The 16794-nt window shown below is 42.5% G+C and overlaps 1 protein-coding gene across 3 annotated transcripts in view; it reads left to right on the plus strand.

The window, feature by feature from the left end:
• Window positions 1-16794, plus strand: part of TNPO3 (transportin 3) — a 59397-nt gene that overhangs the window by 40056 nt on the left and 2547 nt on the right. The window contains exons 11-22 of one of the 3 annotated variants that reach the window (XM_083183263.1): window positions 1208-1353; window positions 1705-1896; window positions 3792-3883; window positions 5305-5381; window positions 5837-5897; window positions 6026-6166; window positions 6688-6804; window positions 7566-7660; window positions 9015-9171; window positions 10861-11028; window positions 11332-11444; window positions 13529-13623. In XM_083183263.1, the coding sequence (XP_083039389.1) occupies window positions 1208-1353; window positions 1705-1896; window positions 3792-3883; window positions 5305-5381; window positions 5837-5897; window positions 6026-6166; window positions 6688-6804; window positions 7566-7660; window positions 9015-9171; window positions 10861-11028; window positions 11332-11444; window positions 13529-13589 (1420 nt within the window). In that variant the 3' untranslated portion in view covers window positions 13590-13623. The remainder of the gene's footprint in view (window positions 1-1207; window positions 1354-1704; window positions 1897-3791; window positions 3884-5304; window positions 5382-5836; window positions 5898-6025; window positions 6167-6687; window positions 6805-7565; window positions 7661-9014; window positions 9172-10860; window positions 11029-11331; window positions 11445-13528; window positions 13624-16794) is intronic. The other 2 variants (XM_083183265.1, XM_083183266.1) reach the window with 2 other exon arrangements.

Below are 16794 nucleotides of genomic sequence, written 5' to 3' on the forward strand. Positions count from 1 at the left end.
GAGTGGGACGGTGAACTACATGCCTGCTTGCACTATGCGTCTGCACATGTGCAGAAATGCGCATTTGCAGATGCAAAAAAAATGGTCACCCGTGCGAACGTGCAGGGGACAGATTTAAATTAGAATAACCCCCTAAATGAGTACATGATTGTCATTAAGTTACCCACCCTGGCTATCTCTGCCACACACTAAGAGCATGCAATTTTCAAGTGGACTTGTAGTGTAGTTACTACAAATTATATCCAACTTACATTATGCTTTAATAAATGTACCCTAAAGCAGAGAGTGGACCAATATTTACCAGGTGTTTGCCCCTGAATGCTGTGTGTTCATTCTGGTTGCCACAGTTAGGCATAAAGTCACCTTAGATCACTTTTTCTGGTGGCCTAAGACTAAGTCAATTCTTTGTGTAGTGAATTTTCCTGTGGCTCTATTTCTGTAATACAAAAATGTAAACTTTATTATTTGAATCACTTTTAAATGGGGGTAAAGACTGAGACTGTTAAGCCTGCCACAGTAATAAAGTGGAAGGTGATAAAACACCAGCCTATCAGGTTGAGTTTGAAATATGACAGGAGCGGACTGGCTGGTGCGTTATCACCTTTCACTTTATCACTTAATACATTTGCCCTTGAGCTGCCTGGATTGGTTACATTTTCTTGTTGCTAGCGCCCCCTTCTCAAACAAACACACAAAGTTTAAATAAACCTTTTCATATATATATAAACAGAGATATAGAGTGCAGCTTCTCTTGTCAACACCACCTTAGATTTTGATGGAAATAAATACTTTGCTCAATGTCATAAGACAAGTATACAATTTATTAAAATTCAATAAGACACGTTGAGTTGCAGCATTGTTTCATTCAATGTTTCATATGGAGTCAAACTTTCAATCATCACAATAACACAATAATGGGTTATTGTGATTGAAAGTTTGACTCCATATGAAACAATGCTGCAACTCAACGTGTCTTATTGAATTTTAATTAATTGTATAATTGATTAAGGACATTGAGCAAAGTATTAATTTCCATCAAAATCTAAGGTGGTGGTGACACAAGAGAAGGCGCACTCTATATCTCTGTTGTATGTACTATCCTCTTTCCCCCACTAACAGGGGGGACTTATAGAGGTGCCGCCTAGAATATTCCTGTTTTTAATAACTTTTGCTGGAGCTTTACTTTGTTTGTTTTTCTTCCCCACTGTTGCAGTGAGAATAATCCAACTTTGATAGAGGTGCTGGAGGGAGTGGTCAGACTTCCTGAGTCAGTGCACATTGCTGTGCGGTACACTAGCATAGAGCTGGTAGGGGAGATGAGTGAGGTGGTTGACAGGAACCCTCAGTTTCTTGGTGAGTAACTGGCAAATACAACAACTTCAAAACACGCTAACCAGCACAACATTAACAGATAATATAGATGTTGCAGGAATTTATCAATCAAAAGTTTGTTGCTGGGGTATTAATCTTTCTTTAAAACCTATTAATCTAAAGTATTAACTAGCAAAGTAACTTGAGTATTGGCCTGGTAATCGGGGTGCAGAGTGTGTATAAAGCTGAAAAGTTTTATACAATTTACTTTGTCATTTATTCTTTCTGTTTAGTGATTTTGTCATCCCTCCACCATAACATATTTATTTTACCTCTGATACAAAATTGTCAGCTGCTGGTTTGTACTCATGCATTGTTTATTTCCTTTTCTAGATCCTGTGTTGTCCTACCTAATGAAGGGCTTGTGTCAGTCATCCCTGGCTTCTCCCTCTGCCAAAGCTATCCAGAACATTTGCTCAGTGTGTCGAGATCACATGGCACAGCACTTTAATGGACTTCTGGAGATTGCGAGGTCTTTGGACTCCTTTACATTGCCACCGGAGGCTTCTGTGGGGCTTTTAAAAGGTGTGCTGTTTGTTTTTGTTTTTTATTTCCTGAAAAGTTCTAATAGAAGTATATGTAAATAGTTAGATTGCTTTCATTAACAAAAAATCACTCTAAACACTCTAAAATATAAGTTACGTACTATGTAATACACGTTACATATTTCAAGCAGTGTATATTTTAAGTAGTATTTGATGGATAGAATAAGTTGACATAAGTTGAAATTCAGTTACTACCAATTATTTTCCTTTCTGCTGTTGGCTGACCGTGGTAGAAGAACTAGAATAGAAGAACTGTTGGATGTGTTGCTAGCTAACAGTTATGTGTATTCTAGAGGTTAAGGGGGGTTTAGAAAATGTAACACTGGATTGGCTTCATGAACAGTTTCTGTAGGATACCGTGGCCAGATAAATGCACAATACAGGTGTCATAATTGAATATATTACAAAGTTTACTTGAATTGCTCATACCCTACAGAGGAAAAGGGGCAGTTGCAAATGGAAGAAAGTACTTTACTCTAATGATGATTACTCAGTGGATTTCTTTACCATGTAAGGGGGTAGCAATGCTGGTGGCAGCAACATTTTAGAATATATGAAAGATTGCTCTTGATTAATAATTTTCAACCTGACTTGCTATGTAACTGACAGTTTATATAATAAAGGGTACTTGTTTCCTAGAACGGCGCCCATCACGGGCATCGCATGTACATCGCAAGCCATTATAATGGCATGCGATGCGACCGATGCGATGTCCGCGATTTTACATAGAAATGCATGGTAAAATGTAAATCGCGTCGGTCGCATCGCATGCGGCCACAAAATCGCATGCGACCGACGCGATTACTGATTTTACATAGGGAACAATGTTAAATGGCTCAATTGACCCGATTTTACATAGGGAACAATGTTAAATGGCTCAATTGACCCGATTTTACATAGGGAACAATGTTAAATGGCCCACAGACCCCAAATAACCACCCTGAAGTGTGAAATGCCCCCCCCCAATTGTTAACGACACCCCACGATCAACGTCAACCCGAAGCGTGGCGAGCGCAGCGGTACGCGTCCTCCGACCTTTTCATACCCCCACTATCTACGTCGGCGTGGAGTTGAGAATAGAAAGTGTGGCGAGCCACCGAGCCCGAAGCGTGGCGAGCGCAGCGAGCCCCGCAAGGGGACGCGGAATACGAGCCCGAAGCGTGGCGAGCGGACGCAGAATACATGTTAAGTAATCCGTGTCCCCTCGCTGCGCTCGCCACGCTTCGGGAGCGTGTTCCGCGTCCCCTCGCGGGGCTCGCTGCGCTCGCCACACTTTCTATTCTCAACTCCACGCCGACGTGGATAGTGGGGGTATGAAAAGGTTGGAGGACGCGTACCGTCACCACGCTTCGGGTTGACGTTGATCGTTGGGTGCCGTTAAAAATTGGGGGGGGGGGCATTTCACACTTCAGGGTGGCTATTTGGGGTCTGTGGGCCATTTAACATTGTTCCCTATGTAAAATCGCGGTAATCGCGTCGGTCGCATCACATGCGATTTTTTGGCCGCATGCGATGCGACCGACGCGATTTTTTTCCTTGCGATGCCTAAGATCAAAATCGTGGGCGCCGTTCTAGGAAACCAGTACCTAATAAAGACATTCCTCCACACTTCCACTAATCTAATGGGATTGAATATGTAATTTGCAATCTGGTCATTCCGTTGCATCAGAGAGTCATTTGGAAACAAGTTTATGTCCAATTCCACCGCTTCAGTTGTAGCACAATCATGATCATTATCATGTCATCTCAGTTATAGGATGGGCCCACCAAGTCTGAATTTTTCTGTTCCATAAATTAAACATTTGTATAGGTACCAAAAAAGATTTTTCAGTCCTACTAAGGTCTCACTCTCTCAAACCACCTTTGCCATTTCAGGAACCGCACTGGTCCTGGCCCGTCTGCCTCTGGATAAGATCTCTGAGTGCTTGAGTGAGCTGTGTGCTGTTCAGGTTGTAGCGCTTAAGAAGGTAAGAGAGGATGCAGTGTTCATAACATTGCAATCATGACTAATTCTGCTCACCCTTTCTTGCTCCCTAGTCTTTGTGTTATGGTTACATAATGTTCTTTTACAGATTTTGATTTGATGCTGAAGTGGTTTCTACATCTGTGGTATAATTGGTTTAGAAAGCAGAATATTTTTGGTAGTCTCTACCAGTCAGTGCTACAGAGTTGCTTATAGATGTCCAGTACAGTAGTTCCTCACATTTTATGTACTCGGCTGCTATCGGCATAATAGCTCACTGATGCGCTGCTGCATTTGTTTATGCTACATGCTAAAGTCTACATTTATGGCAAAATCTAGTTACTTGTGAGTAAAATATAAGTTTCTGGGCTGTGGGGTACATCTTTTTGTGAAGAAAATGAATTTATGGCTTCAGCACTTCATATTTTGTATGTTTTGTTCTCTTTATCCTCCTCATGCATGATGTGTGTCCTACGGGCAGTCTAAAATAACTGAGAGTTTTTGCTGCATCCACAGTTTCTGTTAATGAGCACCTCCGTGATACCACGGATGGAGTAGTTTTACATTGTCTGAGAAGCTTCTTACACTGAGTAAAACAGAGTTTGTTGAAGGTTGTTTTCTGCTCTCTGGCTTTTTCCAGAAGACAGTGGCAAAGACTTTTGCTGGCCATTAAGCATTTGTGACTACCAGTCACTCCTCCATTAATCTTTTTAAAGCATTTGATACAATGGAGCAGATGTATTAAGCCTGGTGAAGTGATAAAGTGGTGGTTAAGTAGAAGGTAAAACTGTACCAGCCAATCGGCTCCTAACTGTCAAGTTAGAGGCTTGGTTTGAAAAATGACAGAAGCTGATTATCTGGTGCGTTATCACCTTCCACTTTTTTTCATTTCACAAGGCTTAATACATCTGCCCTCATGTCTGTAAATATTTTGTTATGGCTTTTTACATGACCAGGAGGTCGTCTGAGTTAGTCTGCCTTATGGGCATACATATAAGGTGATTTAAGCCCCATTTCTATGCGATCTGACTAGACTCTCACTTAGAAATGAAGCACAAATGGCGGTGTGTGTGCACCCCAAAGCGATGCACGGCCCTGCGCATCACTGTCACCTGGCTAGATATTTCAAGCATGCATGGAGTATCTAATGATCGCCTGTGAACTCTCTATTGGGAGCACAGGCAGTGACAGAACACTCGGCACATATCGCTGGAGCAGCACGGTGTGCTGAGCAATTAAGTGCGGTGTTCTTTGTGTTAGAGGCTTGTAAAATAGCCAGAAAGTGACAACAATCACATTATCCAGAAATGACGTAAAGTGCTAAATTCTTGTCACTTTACCTAAGACACTATCGCAAAGAGGTTTTTTGTATGTTCCTCACAGTAATTATTTTAAGAAACACGTTTCTCCTATGTCTCTGTCTAGCTTCTTTCCCAAGATCCTAACAATGGCATATCTTCTGACCCCACAATATTTCTGGACAGATTGGCAGTCATCTTCAGGTAGGTATTCCATCAACAGTGTCTTATTTCTGGCATCCAGATGCTAGGTCAACACCATGTGGTCGACATTGTCAAAAGCATAATGTCGACACTTGAAAAGGGTCGACATGACATGTTTTTTTTATACATACTTAACCATCCATGTGGACTATGATTGATTAGGAATGGTCACAAGGCACCTGGCCTGAAGCATGGCAAATGAAGCGGTAATTGAGGATCTATGTGCACAAGTATTGACATTGACACGAAAACTGCCAACCATTTGTCACGGTCAACCTAGAGATTGTCCACCTAATATACCACACCCCATATTTCTGGTGTGATCAGTGTATGCTTGCCTAATGGAGTCATGATCTTTAACTACAGTGCATCTCTAGGGGTTCAGAAATGTATGCAGTGACTGTTGATTTTATACAAATAATAAAGTGAATTAAATTATTCCTTGTGCTTTAAAGGCATACCATTCCCAATGTGGAAAATGGACAGACCCACCCGTGCCAAAAAGTCATCCAAGAAGTGAGTAACCAAAGGTGGACTTGTCCTTGTGTGCATTGATATATTATTGGAGGGCATGTATGTCAGTATGAGTGGTATCCCCAGATGATCCTTTTGTTGGTGTTCAAATAAACCTGTTTCATTCTCAGATATGGCCTGTGATGTCAGAGACCTTGAACAAGCATCGCGCAGACAATCGTATTGTGGAGCGATGTTGCAGATGTCTACGCTTTGCTGTGCGCTGTGTTGGTAAAGGATCAGCTGCTCTCCTGCAGCCTCTTGTCACTCAGGTATTTTAGAGTTTCTAGACATAAGGGAGACACTGATTACGTTAACCCTGCCATGTCTCGTACTAACCCTCTGTTTATGCTCCCTTCTAGCCCTTCTGTGTCACTTCTGTCATTCTGCCTCTCCCTTTTAGAATGTCTGCTCTCATGAGCAAGGTCCTCTCTCCTCATGTGCTCTCTTAGGGCTATTTCACAGGGTCCGGCTCCTGCCGGGCGGCGAAACCCAGCACGGCCAAAAGCCGAGCCACACAGAGTAGTTAATAATGGACACGATTGTGTCCATTCACACGGGACTGCCACGGCCCACCACTGGAAGGGATGGCTGCACGGCTATGGCCATCCCTACCATTGCAACGGCTGTGTGCGGCACGGCTTCCTGGCTGTGCGGGGTTTAGCCGCCCGACAGGAGCCGGAGCGTGTGAAATAGTCCTTAGCATTTATATATTTTAACTTCTATTTCAAACTTTGTTTTATATAATAGAGAGAGGTTTAATGAGTGATGTCTGTTCATATTTTTACATTAGATGGTCAGTGTATACCAGATCCACCAGCACTCATGCTTCCTGTACTTAGGCAGCATTCTGGTCGATGAATATGGAATGGAGGAAGGTTGCCAGCAAGGGTTGCTTGATATGCTGCAGGTGAGTCTCTTCTCAGCAAATACACCAATTTGCCATCTCTGAAATGTTTTTCTCTACATAATTTGCAATGTTATATAGACTGATTAGATTGTGAAAAATATATTAAGTTAATCACTACGGTTTCTTATTATCTATCTTAATTCTTTGGGGTGCTGGGTATGAATTTTTGCAGTAAATAGGGCAATTGACCTGATAAAGCTTGGGAAACACTGTTCTTGTCTAGAATGGAAAATAAAACACAGCGCTATTGTGAGAGAAGTTCAAATACCATGGAATGTTAAAATGATATTCATTAAATACAGTAGTCATACAAAAATATTAGTAGTAATAATAATTATGATTGCCAGACATAAATAAGCATCAATTGATAATAAAATTGGTATGAATCTTCACGCGCAGTCCCTCACAATGGTGTTGGTAAGTATAAGCATAGTCCTGTTCCTAGAGTGACCAATGGAATCCTGTTGCTATTAAACTCAAAGCCTCCAACTGGTTCACAAGGTGTGCCAGCCTCCCCTTGGTGTGTGCTATCCAGTGTAACATCTGGACCAATTTACAAAGCTTAAGACACAATTGTCCCAGACCTAAGGACCCATTGGAAATCCATTTATGGCAGTGGTTCCCAAACTGAGTGAAATAAAAAATAAGAAAGGGGAAGCATTGTTTCAGTTGTATGACATACTTATTTCTTCTCACACTTTTGGTAATACTTCACATTTCATCATTTGTTTACATCTGATATTTTTCCTATTTATATATAGGCTCTTTGTGTTCCAACGTTTCAACTTCTGGAGCATCAAAATGGGCTACGTAATCACCCTGACACAGTAGACGACCTCTTCCGGCTCTTTACTAGGTAACAAATAAAAAATTATTGATCAGTATTTTATTAAGATAGTACCTCTTCCTTTTGTTTGTTTTTTTAATTAAATTCCTATCACTCCTCATGACAATGGGTCAGTGGGTTGACATAGGAGTATATGGAGTATATTAAACTAACGTTACCCTCCTACCTCCATCTAACCATGGGTTGTTGTTTTTTAGTAGATAGTGGGGGAGATGTATTTATTAGTTGGAATAGGGCAGTAGTGGAAAGCTGAAATGGCTTCCTCTCCATATATTACTGTACCAATGTGTGCTAAATTATGTACTGGAAATCTTGCGCATGCCCTGTGGGCCGGCTGGGAGGTGAGACATCAGCTGATGTGCTATGCTTTCTGGCAGGGATCGCCAGAGGGGAGAGTTTTCATGATATATGAGGGGGGAGTGTCAATACATGTGTCATACATGAGAGCAGCTGGGCGTGGCTCTTTCAGTCACAGCCCGGAGAGTGCAGGGTTGGCTGGTTAGGTTGAGGTAGGATCGGGTGATTACCTTTCTTTTTTTTTCTGGTGTCTTTATTCTTGTACCAAATCCACCAGTCTAGTGGTTCCCAACCCTGGTCCTCAAGTACCCCCATCAGTGCACGTTTCCCAGGTCACCCAGCAGGTGCACTCATTATTCAGACACTTTTTAAAAGATCCACAGGTGGAGCTAATTACGTCCCCTCTGTGGAGACCTGGGAAACGTGCACTGTTGAGGGTACTTGAGGTCCAGGGTTGGGAACCAATGCACTAGTCCATTGTCTTGATTAGAGTGTCCCTGAGCCAGATTGAGGAATGGATTTTGCTGTGATTATAAAATCCAAAATAGCAAAACAGGTTCCATGTAAGGGGTAGAGAAATAACATTTACTACGAGGCCTATTGGCGGCACATGAGTTCTGTGACTAATATACTTGCATCTGTGTTTTGAATTCAGTATCCTATAGATCAGCGGTTCTCAAACTGTCCTAACCCCAAAGTGGGTCACAACCATCTCCGCATGGGGTCGCGACTTCAAATTTAAGTCAGTCTAATGACTGTTCTGATCTCGGTGATCCAAAGTGATCCCCCCCCCCCCAGAGAAGTTACTCTCTGTAATTAAGTACTTCCGCAATGCTGCCATGCACATGCAGCCTGCTGGTCCCACGTGTGACGGCCATTCTGTGGTAACTTTCTGGGTTCCTGTAATAACTTTTGACTGAAGGGGTCCCAGAGCAAAATAGTTTGAGAACCCCTGAGCTAGATCTATAACAAAAAAAAAATCTGATTTAACCATTTGTGCTATTGTAAGAAATAGACTATGGATGCATCTCACAGCAGGTGGTCAGAATTTCCTTCTTTCTTTTAGGTTCATACAACGATGTCCCATTGTTCTGCTGAGCAGCCCGGTGTTGATACATGTTTTGAATTGGGCTATTGCTGCAGCTACATTAGATCACCGAGACGCCAATTGCAGTGTAATGAAGTTTCTCCGTGATCTTGTTCACACTGGGGTAGCCAATGATGTAAGTCTCTCCTGCGTGTTCACAAGGAAATACCAGTCTACACCCCTATATGTGGTGTTCTCTTCCTAGCTCCTTTTATGCTGAAAGAACCATGATGGCACTGATACATTTAGTACAAGCCTGATTATTTCATACATTGTTCATTATTTCTATGCCATCAAAAACTCTTTTCATGCTAAGCTACTTTTTGATGTTTGGCAGTGAAAACAGTAATTGTTATACTTTTATATATTTCATTAGTAATTTTAAAGCTATTATGGTTCGTTTAGAACACTGTTGTTGAATTAATAATATCTACACATTTAGCTACAAACTCTAACCCAATCTTCGGTACTTGTTTCCTAGCACGGCCACAATCGCGGGTCATTTATAATGGTCTGCGATGCGACCGACGCGATGCCCACGATTTCCAATTGAAATGCATTGAAAAAGTCGAAATCGCGTCGGTCGCATCGCATGCGACCAAAAAAAGCATGCGATGGTACCGACGCGATGCCCGCGATTTCCCATAGGGAACAATGTAAAATGCCTCAATTTACCCAAATCAACATAGGGAACAATGTTAAATGGACCAGAGACCCCAAAATACCCCCCTGAACAGTGAAATGACCCCCCCAAAAGTGTTAACGCCACCCCACGATCAACGTGAACCCGAAGCGTGGCGAGCGCAGCGGTACGCGTCCTCCGACCTTTTCATACCCCCACTATCCACGTCGGCGTGGAGTTGAGAATAGAAAGTGTGGCGAGCGCAGCGAGGGGAAGCGGATACCTGTGAAGCCCACGAGGGGACGCGGATACCTGTGAAGGTATCCGCGTCCCCTCCTGGGGCTCGCTGCGCTCGCCACGCTTCGGGCTCACTGCGCTCGCCACACTTTCTATTCTCAACTCCACGCCGACGTGGATAGTGGGGGTATGAAAAGGTCGGAGGACGCGTACCGCCACGCTTCGGGTTCGCGTTGATCGTGGGGTGGCGTTTAACTATTTTTGGGGGTCCATTTCACTGTTCAGGGGGGGTTTTTGGGGGTCTCTGGGCCATTTAACATTGTTCCCTTTGTTGATTTGGGTAAATTGAGGCATTTTCCATTGTTACCTATGGGAAATCGCGGGCATCGCGTTGGTAGCATCGCATGCGATTTTTTTTTGGCCGCATGCGATGCGACCGACGCGATTTTTTTACCTGCGATGCCCGAGATCCTAATCGTTGTGGCCGTGCCAGGAAACAAGTACCCAATCTTCTACCCCTTCCATTCACAGTTACAATATAAATCGGCGCATAATTGTTTCTTTCACCGCTGTATAGACATGTTTTTTTGTTGGGATATACTTTGTGCTTAAATAGATCTTTCTGTGTATTAATCTTTCATATTCAATTCAGTACAAGCCGCTGTCACACATATTTATCTGCCAATTACAGTAGGCAGATTCTGCCAACAAAAGCCGCCTCCTGCACTTAATGTGCAGAAGCCGAGAGGACTAAATAAAATTGGATTTCCAATCATTTCAACTTTGAGTAGAAATTAGCTTTTCCAGTTCATACATTGAATACCTATTTATATGTCTGTTTCCTTTTGTTAACATAGTGAATATGTTACTTTGATGTGTTCATTAGTGTAAGGTCTTTATTGTCCGAGTATTTGCTCCGTTGAAGTCTTATCTGATTCATAAAAGCCCATCTGTCTTCTCACTCAGCACGAGGAAAACTTTGAGGTACGCAAGCGCCTGATCCAACAAGTACTGGGCCAGTTTGGCCAGCAGCTGGTCAGTCAAATTCTACAAGTGTGCTGTTTCTGTCTCCCACCTTACACCTTGCCTGATGTTGCCGAAGTCATCTGGGAGATTATGGTCTTCGACAGGCCGGTAAGGAAAGCAGAGTACGGGTGCTCAGAGCATGTCTGGGATGTGTAGTTCTACCACTGGTGGAAGGCCGCATGTTGATAAGACCTGTAATAGAGTGCAAGGCCAAACACCATAGCATGGTATTGAAATTGCTCACTCATGAAATTAGTATATTCTATGTAGATGGTTCATGTAGCGTTTTAGGAGTGGTTGGTAATACAATATAGTTAAATAGAAGGTTTTGTATTTTGATGTAGTTAGCAAAATCATTACAATGCATCCATGACTAGAAGTACTAAATAACCTTGGTTTTTTTTTCTTCAGACATTTTGTAGATGGCTGGAAACATCTTTGAAAGGCTTACCAAAGGAGACATCAGGGGGAGCAATTACAGTAACGCATAAACAGTTAACAGACTTCCATAAGCAAGTCACAAGGTATGGTCATACCGAGCAACAGTCATGTGAATAAGAAAGTACACATCTAATCTGTGTTTTTTTACGTATCTGGGCATAAATAAAAATCGGTTGAATTTTCAATGTCCAAACATTTTCTCAGTATCTCATGTGTCAAATAACTGATTAACTAACAGATTTTAGTATTTATTTAACATTACGATCAACAACAAGGAAAAGTTATGTATGAAAACAAAGGCACACCCAGTTATTCAGTAGCCTTACATGAGATTGGAATAATGATGGCCCAATTTTTGTACTGTGTGTTTTCACTGACATTTGTGGGCATTTCTGTATGTACTGGTCACTTAGTCCTGCAGCAGCATTGCCATAAGATTGGGGTCTGTGTTTCATCTTGATTCTTTCCTTTTTTTTTCTTTTTTTGACCAAAAGGATACAGTAAAAAGAACAATGTTGTGGTTGTGCACATTTTAGCCAGAATACTAAATATACATCTTAGTATTTATCAAATAAACAAAAAAAAAACACTTGTCGAGCTCTCCCTTCTTTTTTTAATTAAGTAGATTTTTATTAGGGAAGGTATGAGCAGTGGTAAGAAGAAAACGGTCATCGGATTACACATAGAAGTGTACTGCCAAGGAAGTTACATATAATACATATAAAAAGAGAAGGGAAATTGGAGGTAATTGTGGTCAGTTACAGGGAGAACTAATGGCTGTTGAAGACGTTATGCAAACGTGTCATGGGGTTTATGGCTGTCCCATGGTAGATGTCATGGTAGTGTGTCTCGGTACCTTGGGAACCTATTTACACTTACTCTGCATATGCTGGCATTTTGTGCCATTCATCCATTGCGTCATCCCCACAGATGGGATAGGGGAGTACACATTCCTTTCAGTATAGCTATATAGAATAGAAACATAGTATTTGACGGCAGATAAGAACCACTTGGCCCATCTATAGTCTGCCTCTTTTTTTAAACATGTTACCTCAAACCATATTTGATCCTTATTTTTGTAAGGATATCAATATGCCTATCCCAGGCATGTTTAAATTGTACTACTGTATTTGCGTCTACCACCTCTGATGGTAGGCTATTCCACTTATCCACTACTCTTTCGGTGAAGTAATTCTTCCTCAAATTTCCCCTGAATCTTCCTCCCTCTAGTTTCAGTGCATGTTCTCATGTTCTGTTGCTCCTATTCCTGTGAATAATCTCTCCCACCTGTACCTTGTTAAAGCCTTTGATCTATTTGAAAGTTTCTATCATGTCCCCCCTTTCCCTTCTCTGCTCCAAAGTATACATATTAAGATATTTTTGTCTTTCCTGGTACGTTTTGTGATGTAGGCCATGCACCATTTTAGTTGCTCTTCTTTGTACAGTCTCTAATGTATTTATATTCTGAACACCGTACTCTAGATGAGGCCGTACCAATGACCCATACAGTGGCATTATTACTTCTTTCTTTCTACTGCTGATACCTCTCCCTATGCAACCAAGCATCTGACTTGCCTTCTTCATTGCTTTGTTACATTGCCTACCTGCCTTTAAGTCCCCTGAAATAGTGACACCTAGATCCCTCTATTCCTCAGTAGTTTCAATACGATTTATGCACTGAACCAGGGCAGGCAATGGTTGCACTGTTCTAAACTTATTTAAGTGTTCCAGAGGAGTAAATATACAGACATCTACATATGTAGCCATAGTCTGCTTTGGGAATAGGGAATGCATGGTGCGCACGAACGTTAAGTCACATGAAATGATGCATTCTTGGGCAGCAGAGCTGAAGATGACTGCATCTGTACAACAGAAGCATAATACACTAACAATACTGCACTACTGCTCAAAGTACTACATTTTAAAATTAACTATTGGCTATTTTATACATGCAAACTAAATTGAACCATATGTAGTTTTATAAATAATGACTGCTCATGCTGATTCATATTGGGTATTGTATTTGTTGCATCTCTGCTAGGAGTATTCAGTAGCATTATTTTCACATTTGACATATAATAGCATCACCGTTCCTACTGCTTAAAGTACATAATGTCCAGTAAGTTTCTCTGCTTGGAGTTTTAACAGACTTCTGTGTGTTTTGCAGTGCTGAGGAATGTAAACAGGTGTGTTGGGCTCTGAGAGATTTCACCAGGTTATTCCGATAGCTGCGCTCTTACACCACCTAGCCTGTCTTCCACGGTGAGTATCTATTGTGCCTTACACTTTTTTTAATGTGGACCCATGCGGTTTCTTTAGCTGGATCAGGTACTATGGATCTATTGAACAGGCAAATATGATTAAGCAGTTAATATGAAATGACAGGGAATTGAAATGGGGTACTGGAGTAGTTAAGGTTATGTGGGGTATATGATGGAGACAATGTAAGTCTTAAAAGCCTAGCCTTTAAAAAAAAATAAAAAAAAACATGAACTCTTTATGGCATCTGGTCCATTTTAATCAACATTATTTAAAAATGTATTGCGTAGATTGAATTGTGATGATGGATGCCATTCAGATCCCATTGTCCATTTAAATATATGAAAATACTACAAAAACTTTGACAGATGCTAGTGTATAAAAATATTGAATCAGAATGATTCATTGTGTTTTTGGAGTATGAGGTATAATGCTTTATATAATATTAAATATTACAATAGTAAAAGTGGAACCTCATTAGACGGAAGAAAAAAATGAAAGATGCAATTTAATGTGGGGTCCTACTCCAATGTTTGTGGGTCCCATCAATATAATGGGTGGTTGCGGGCATGGAGCAGCCAGGGGCACAAATAATCCGGAGCAACAAGGCACGCAACCACGGCGCACAACTAACCTTTCCCGACTGCTCTATCTCTGCTGGTCAAGCTGGGTTCTCCTCGTGAAATTCAGTCTGCTCTGCGATGCATGGGATGCGGCCAAAAGTTGCGCTCCTCTGCAAAGTCATCAGCCGCATCGCCACTGAGCCAACCGAAGCAGATCCCGATCTGTATAGAATAGAAAGCACATGCAGGCTGGTCTGGGCAGAGTGCATCCCAGGGCATGCACCCACCCTTAAAAAGCGAGTCCCCCTTGTTGACTTTTGGGTAAATAAATGCTAGAGTGGGTATTTGTGATCACTGCTTAGGGATAAATGTAATTATTTATGAAAGAAAAATAGGTATAAAACTTGTGTAAGTAAAGGGCAGACCATGGCAAACAAGCAGGATAGAGAGACGTATTGGTTACAAAGCATAGTGACAAGGGGATTCCAGACAGCTGACCATGTCTAGTCACATGTCAATAGGTTGACACCAAAAGTTAGATATGCATTTGCTTGTTAGACATTGCCAATAGTTTGGGCTCCCATACACTACACTATGCGATTTGGGCCAAATTTCACCTGATTGCGGCGGATCGGAGTGAGAAATAGAGTGAAATCTGCCCAACTTGCATGTGGATGACATGCAATCAAATGCGCCAATCAGAGTTGGTGGTCGGATGGACAGCATTTAAGATTAAACGTATGTGCGGCTGTCGACTGTACATTGTGGGTGCTTTCTAGCACCCGCGATGTATTGCTTCCAATACGTTACGTGCGGCACAGCGGGCACACACCAGTGTGGGGGACGTGCTGGGCAGGAAATGCACTCTTCCTGCTCTGAATCCCTGATGAGCGGCGGGCAAGATATTTGAAAACAAATAGAAAAGTATGAGAGACCTGCTGTGGGTTTTTTTTTTAAACAGACTTGCTCATACTTTACTATCCCGGTGGGCATAGATGGAGAATATAATAGTGTGCCGAGCGAGGCACCGTTCCCAAAGCATGGCGAGCGCAGCCAGCTCATGCAAGGGGATGCAGTACAATTATACGGTGTCCATGTACATCAGTGGTGTCAAACTCATGGGCCTCAAGCTGTTGTGGAACTACACATCCCAGCATGCCCTGCTACAGTTTTAGCAATTCATTACATAAAGTCTGTGGCAGGGCATTCTGGGATGTGTAGTTCCACAACAGCTGGAGGGCCATGAGTTGACACCACTGATGTACATATATTAATTTTCCATGTTAACAATTTACTTAATAATTGACAAAGGAAAGTGTTCAAAAGACAGTGTATGTATATAGCATGCAAACTTTTTAATAGAGCAAAAAGATGGAAAAATACAGTGTGTACAGCGGCTATCAGAAACAAGTGGTAGTAAAGAAGATAAGATGGAAAGTGACACTTAGGCACCTAGCAGAGCAGACCTCATATTTACAGTAATTTATTAGCATCATACTGAATTGTTAGACTAAGCGAGCTTCCACTCTGGAAGTATACTGCGGACTGGGCATAGTGGCATGTAGATGGAGTAGGCACTTGAATAGTTGAACAGATAAAATCTTTACTATTTCTTATACCCTCCCACCTCCACCAGTGCTTGGCTGCTTATTAAGAGCAACAGCATTTGCCTTTTTGGTACTTGTTACCTAGAACGGCGCCCATCGCGTGCATCGCATGCCATTATAATGGCATGCAATTCGACCGATGCGATGCCCGCGATTTCACATAGAAATGAATGGTAAAAGGTAAATCGCGTCGGTCGCATCGCATGCGGCCAAAAAAAACGCATGCGATGCGACCGATGCAATTACCGCAATTTACATAGGGAACAATGTTAAATGGCCCAATTGACCCGATTTCACATAGGGAACAATGTTAAATGGCCCACAGACCCCAAATAGCCACCCTGAAGTGTGAAATGCCCCCCCCCCCAATTGTTAACGCCACCCCACGATCAACGTCAACCCGAAGCGTGGCGAGCGCAGCGGTACGCGTCCTCCGACCTTTTCATACACCCACTATCCACGTCGGCGTGGAGTTGAGAATACAAAGTGTGGCGAGCCCGAAGCGTGGCGAGGGGACGCGGATACCTGTGAAGCCCGCGAGGGGACGCGGATACCTGTGAAGGTATCCTCGCTGCGCTCGCCACGCTTTCTATTCTCAACTCCATGCCGACGTGGATAGTGGGGGTATGAAAAGGTCGGACGACGTGTACCGCCGCCCCTCGCGGCGCTCGCCACACTTCGGGTTGACGTTGATCGTGGGGTGGCGTTAACAATTGGGGGGGCCATTTCACACTTCAGGGTGGCTATTTGGGGGTCTGTGGGCCATTTAACATTGTTCCCTATGTAAAATCGCGTCGGTCGCATCGCATGCGATTTTTTTTTTTGGCCGCATGCGATGCGACCGATGCAATTTTTTTCTTTGCGATGCCTAAGATCAAAATCGTGGGCGCCGTTCTAGGTAACAAGTACTGCCTTTTTTTTGTGATTAGATAGTGTACTACCGAACAGTTGCTCTGACCTCTCTGGGGACCCTTAGGGCAGTATTCAATGAGGATAATTCGCCC

Source organism: Crinia signifera, chromosome 4 (genome assembly GCF_055691185.1).
Source record: "Crinia signifera chromosome 4, ASM5569118v1, whole genome shotgun sequence".
Classification (NCBI taxonomy): Eukaryota; Metazoa; Chordata; class Amphibia; order Anura; family Myobatrachidae; genus Crinia; species Crinia signifera.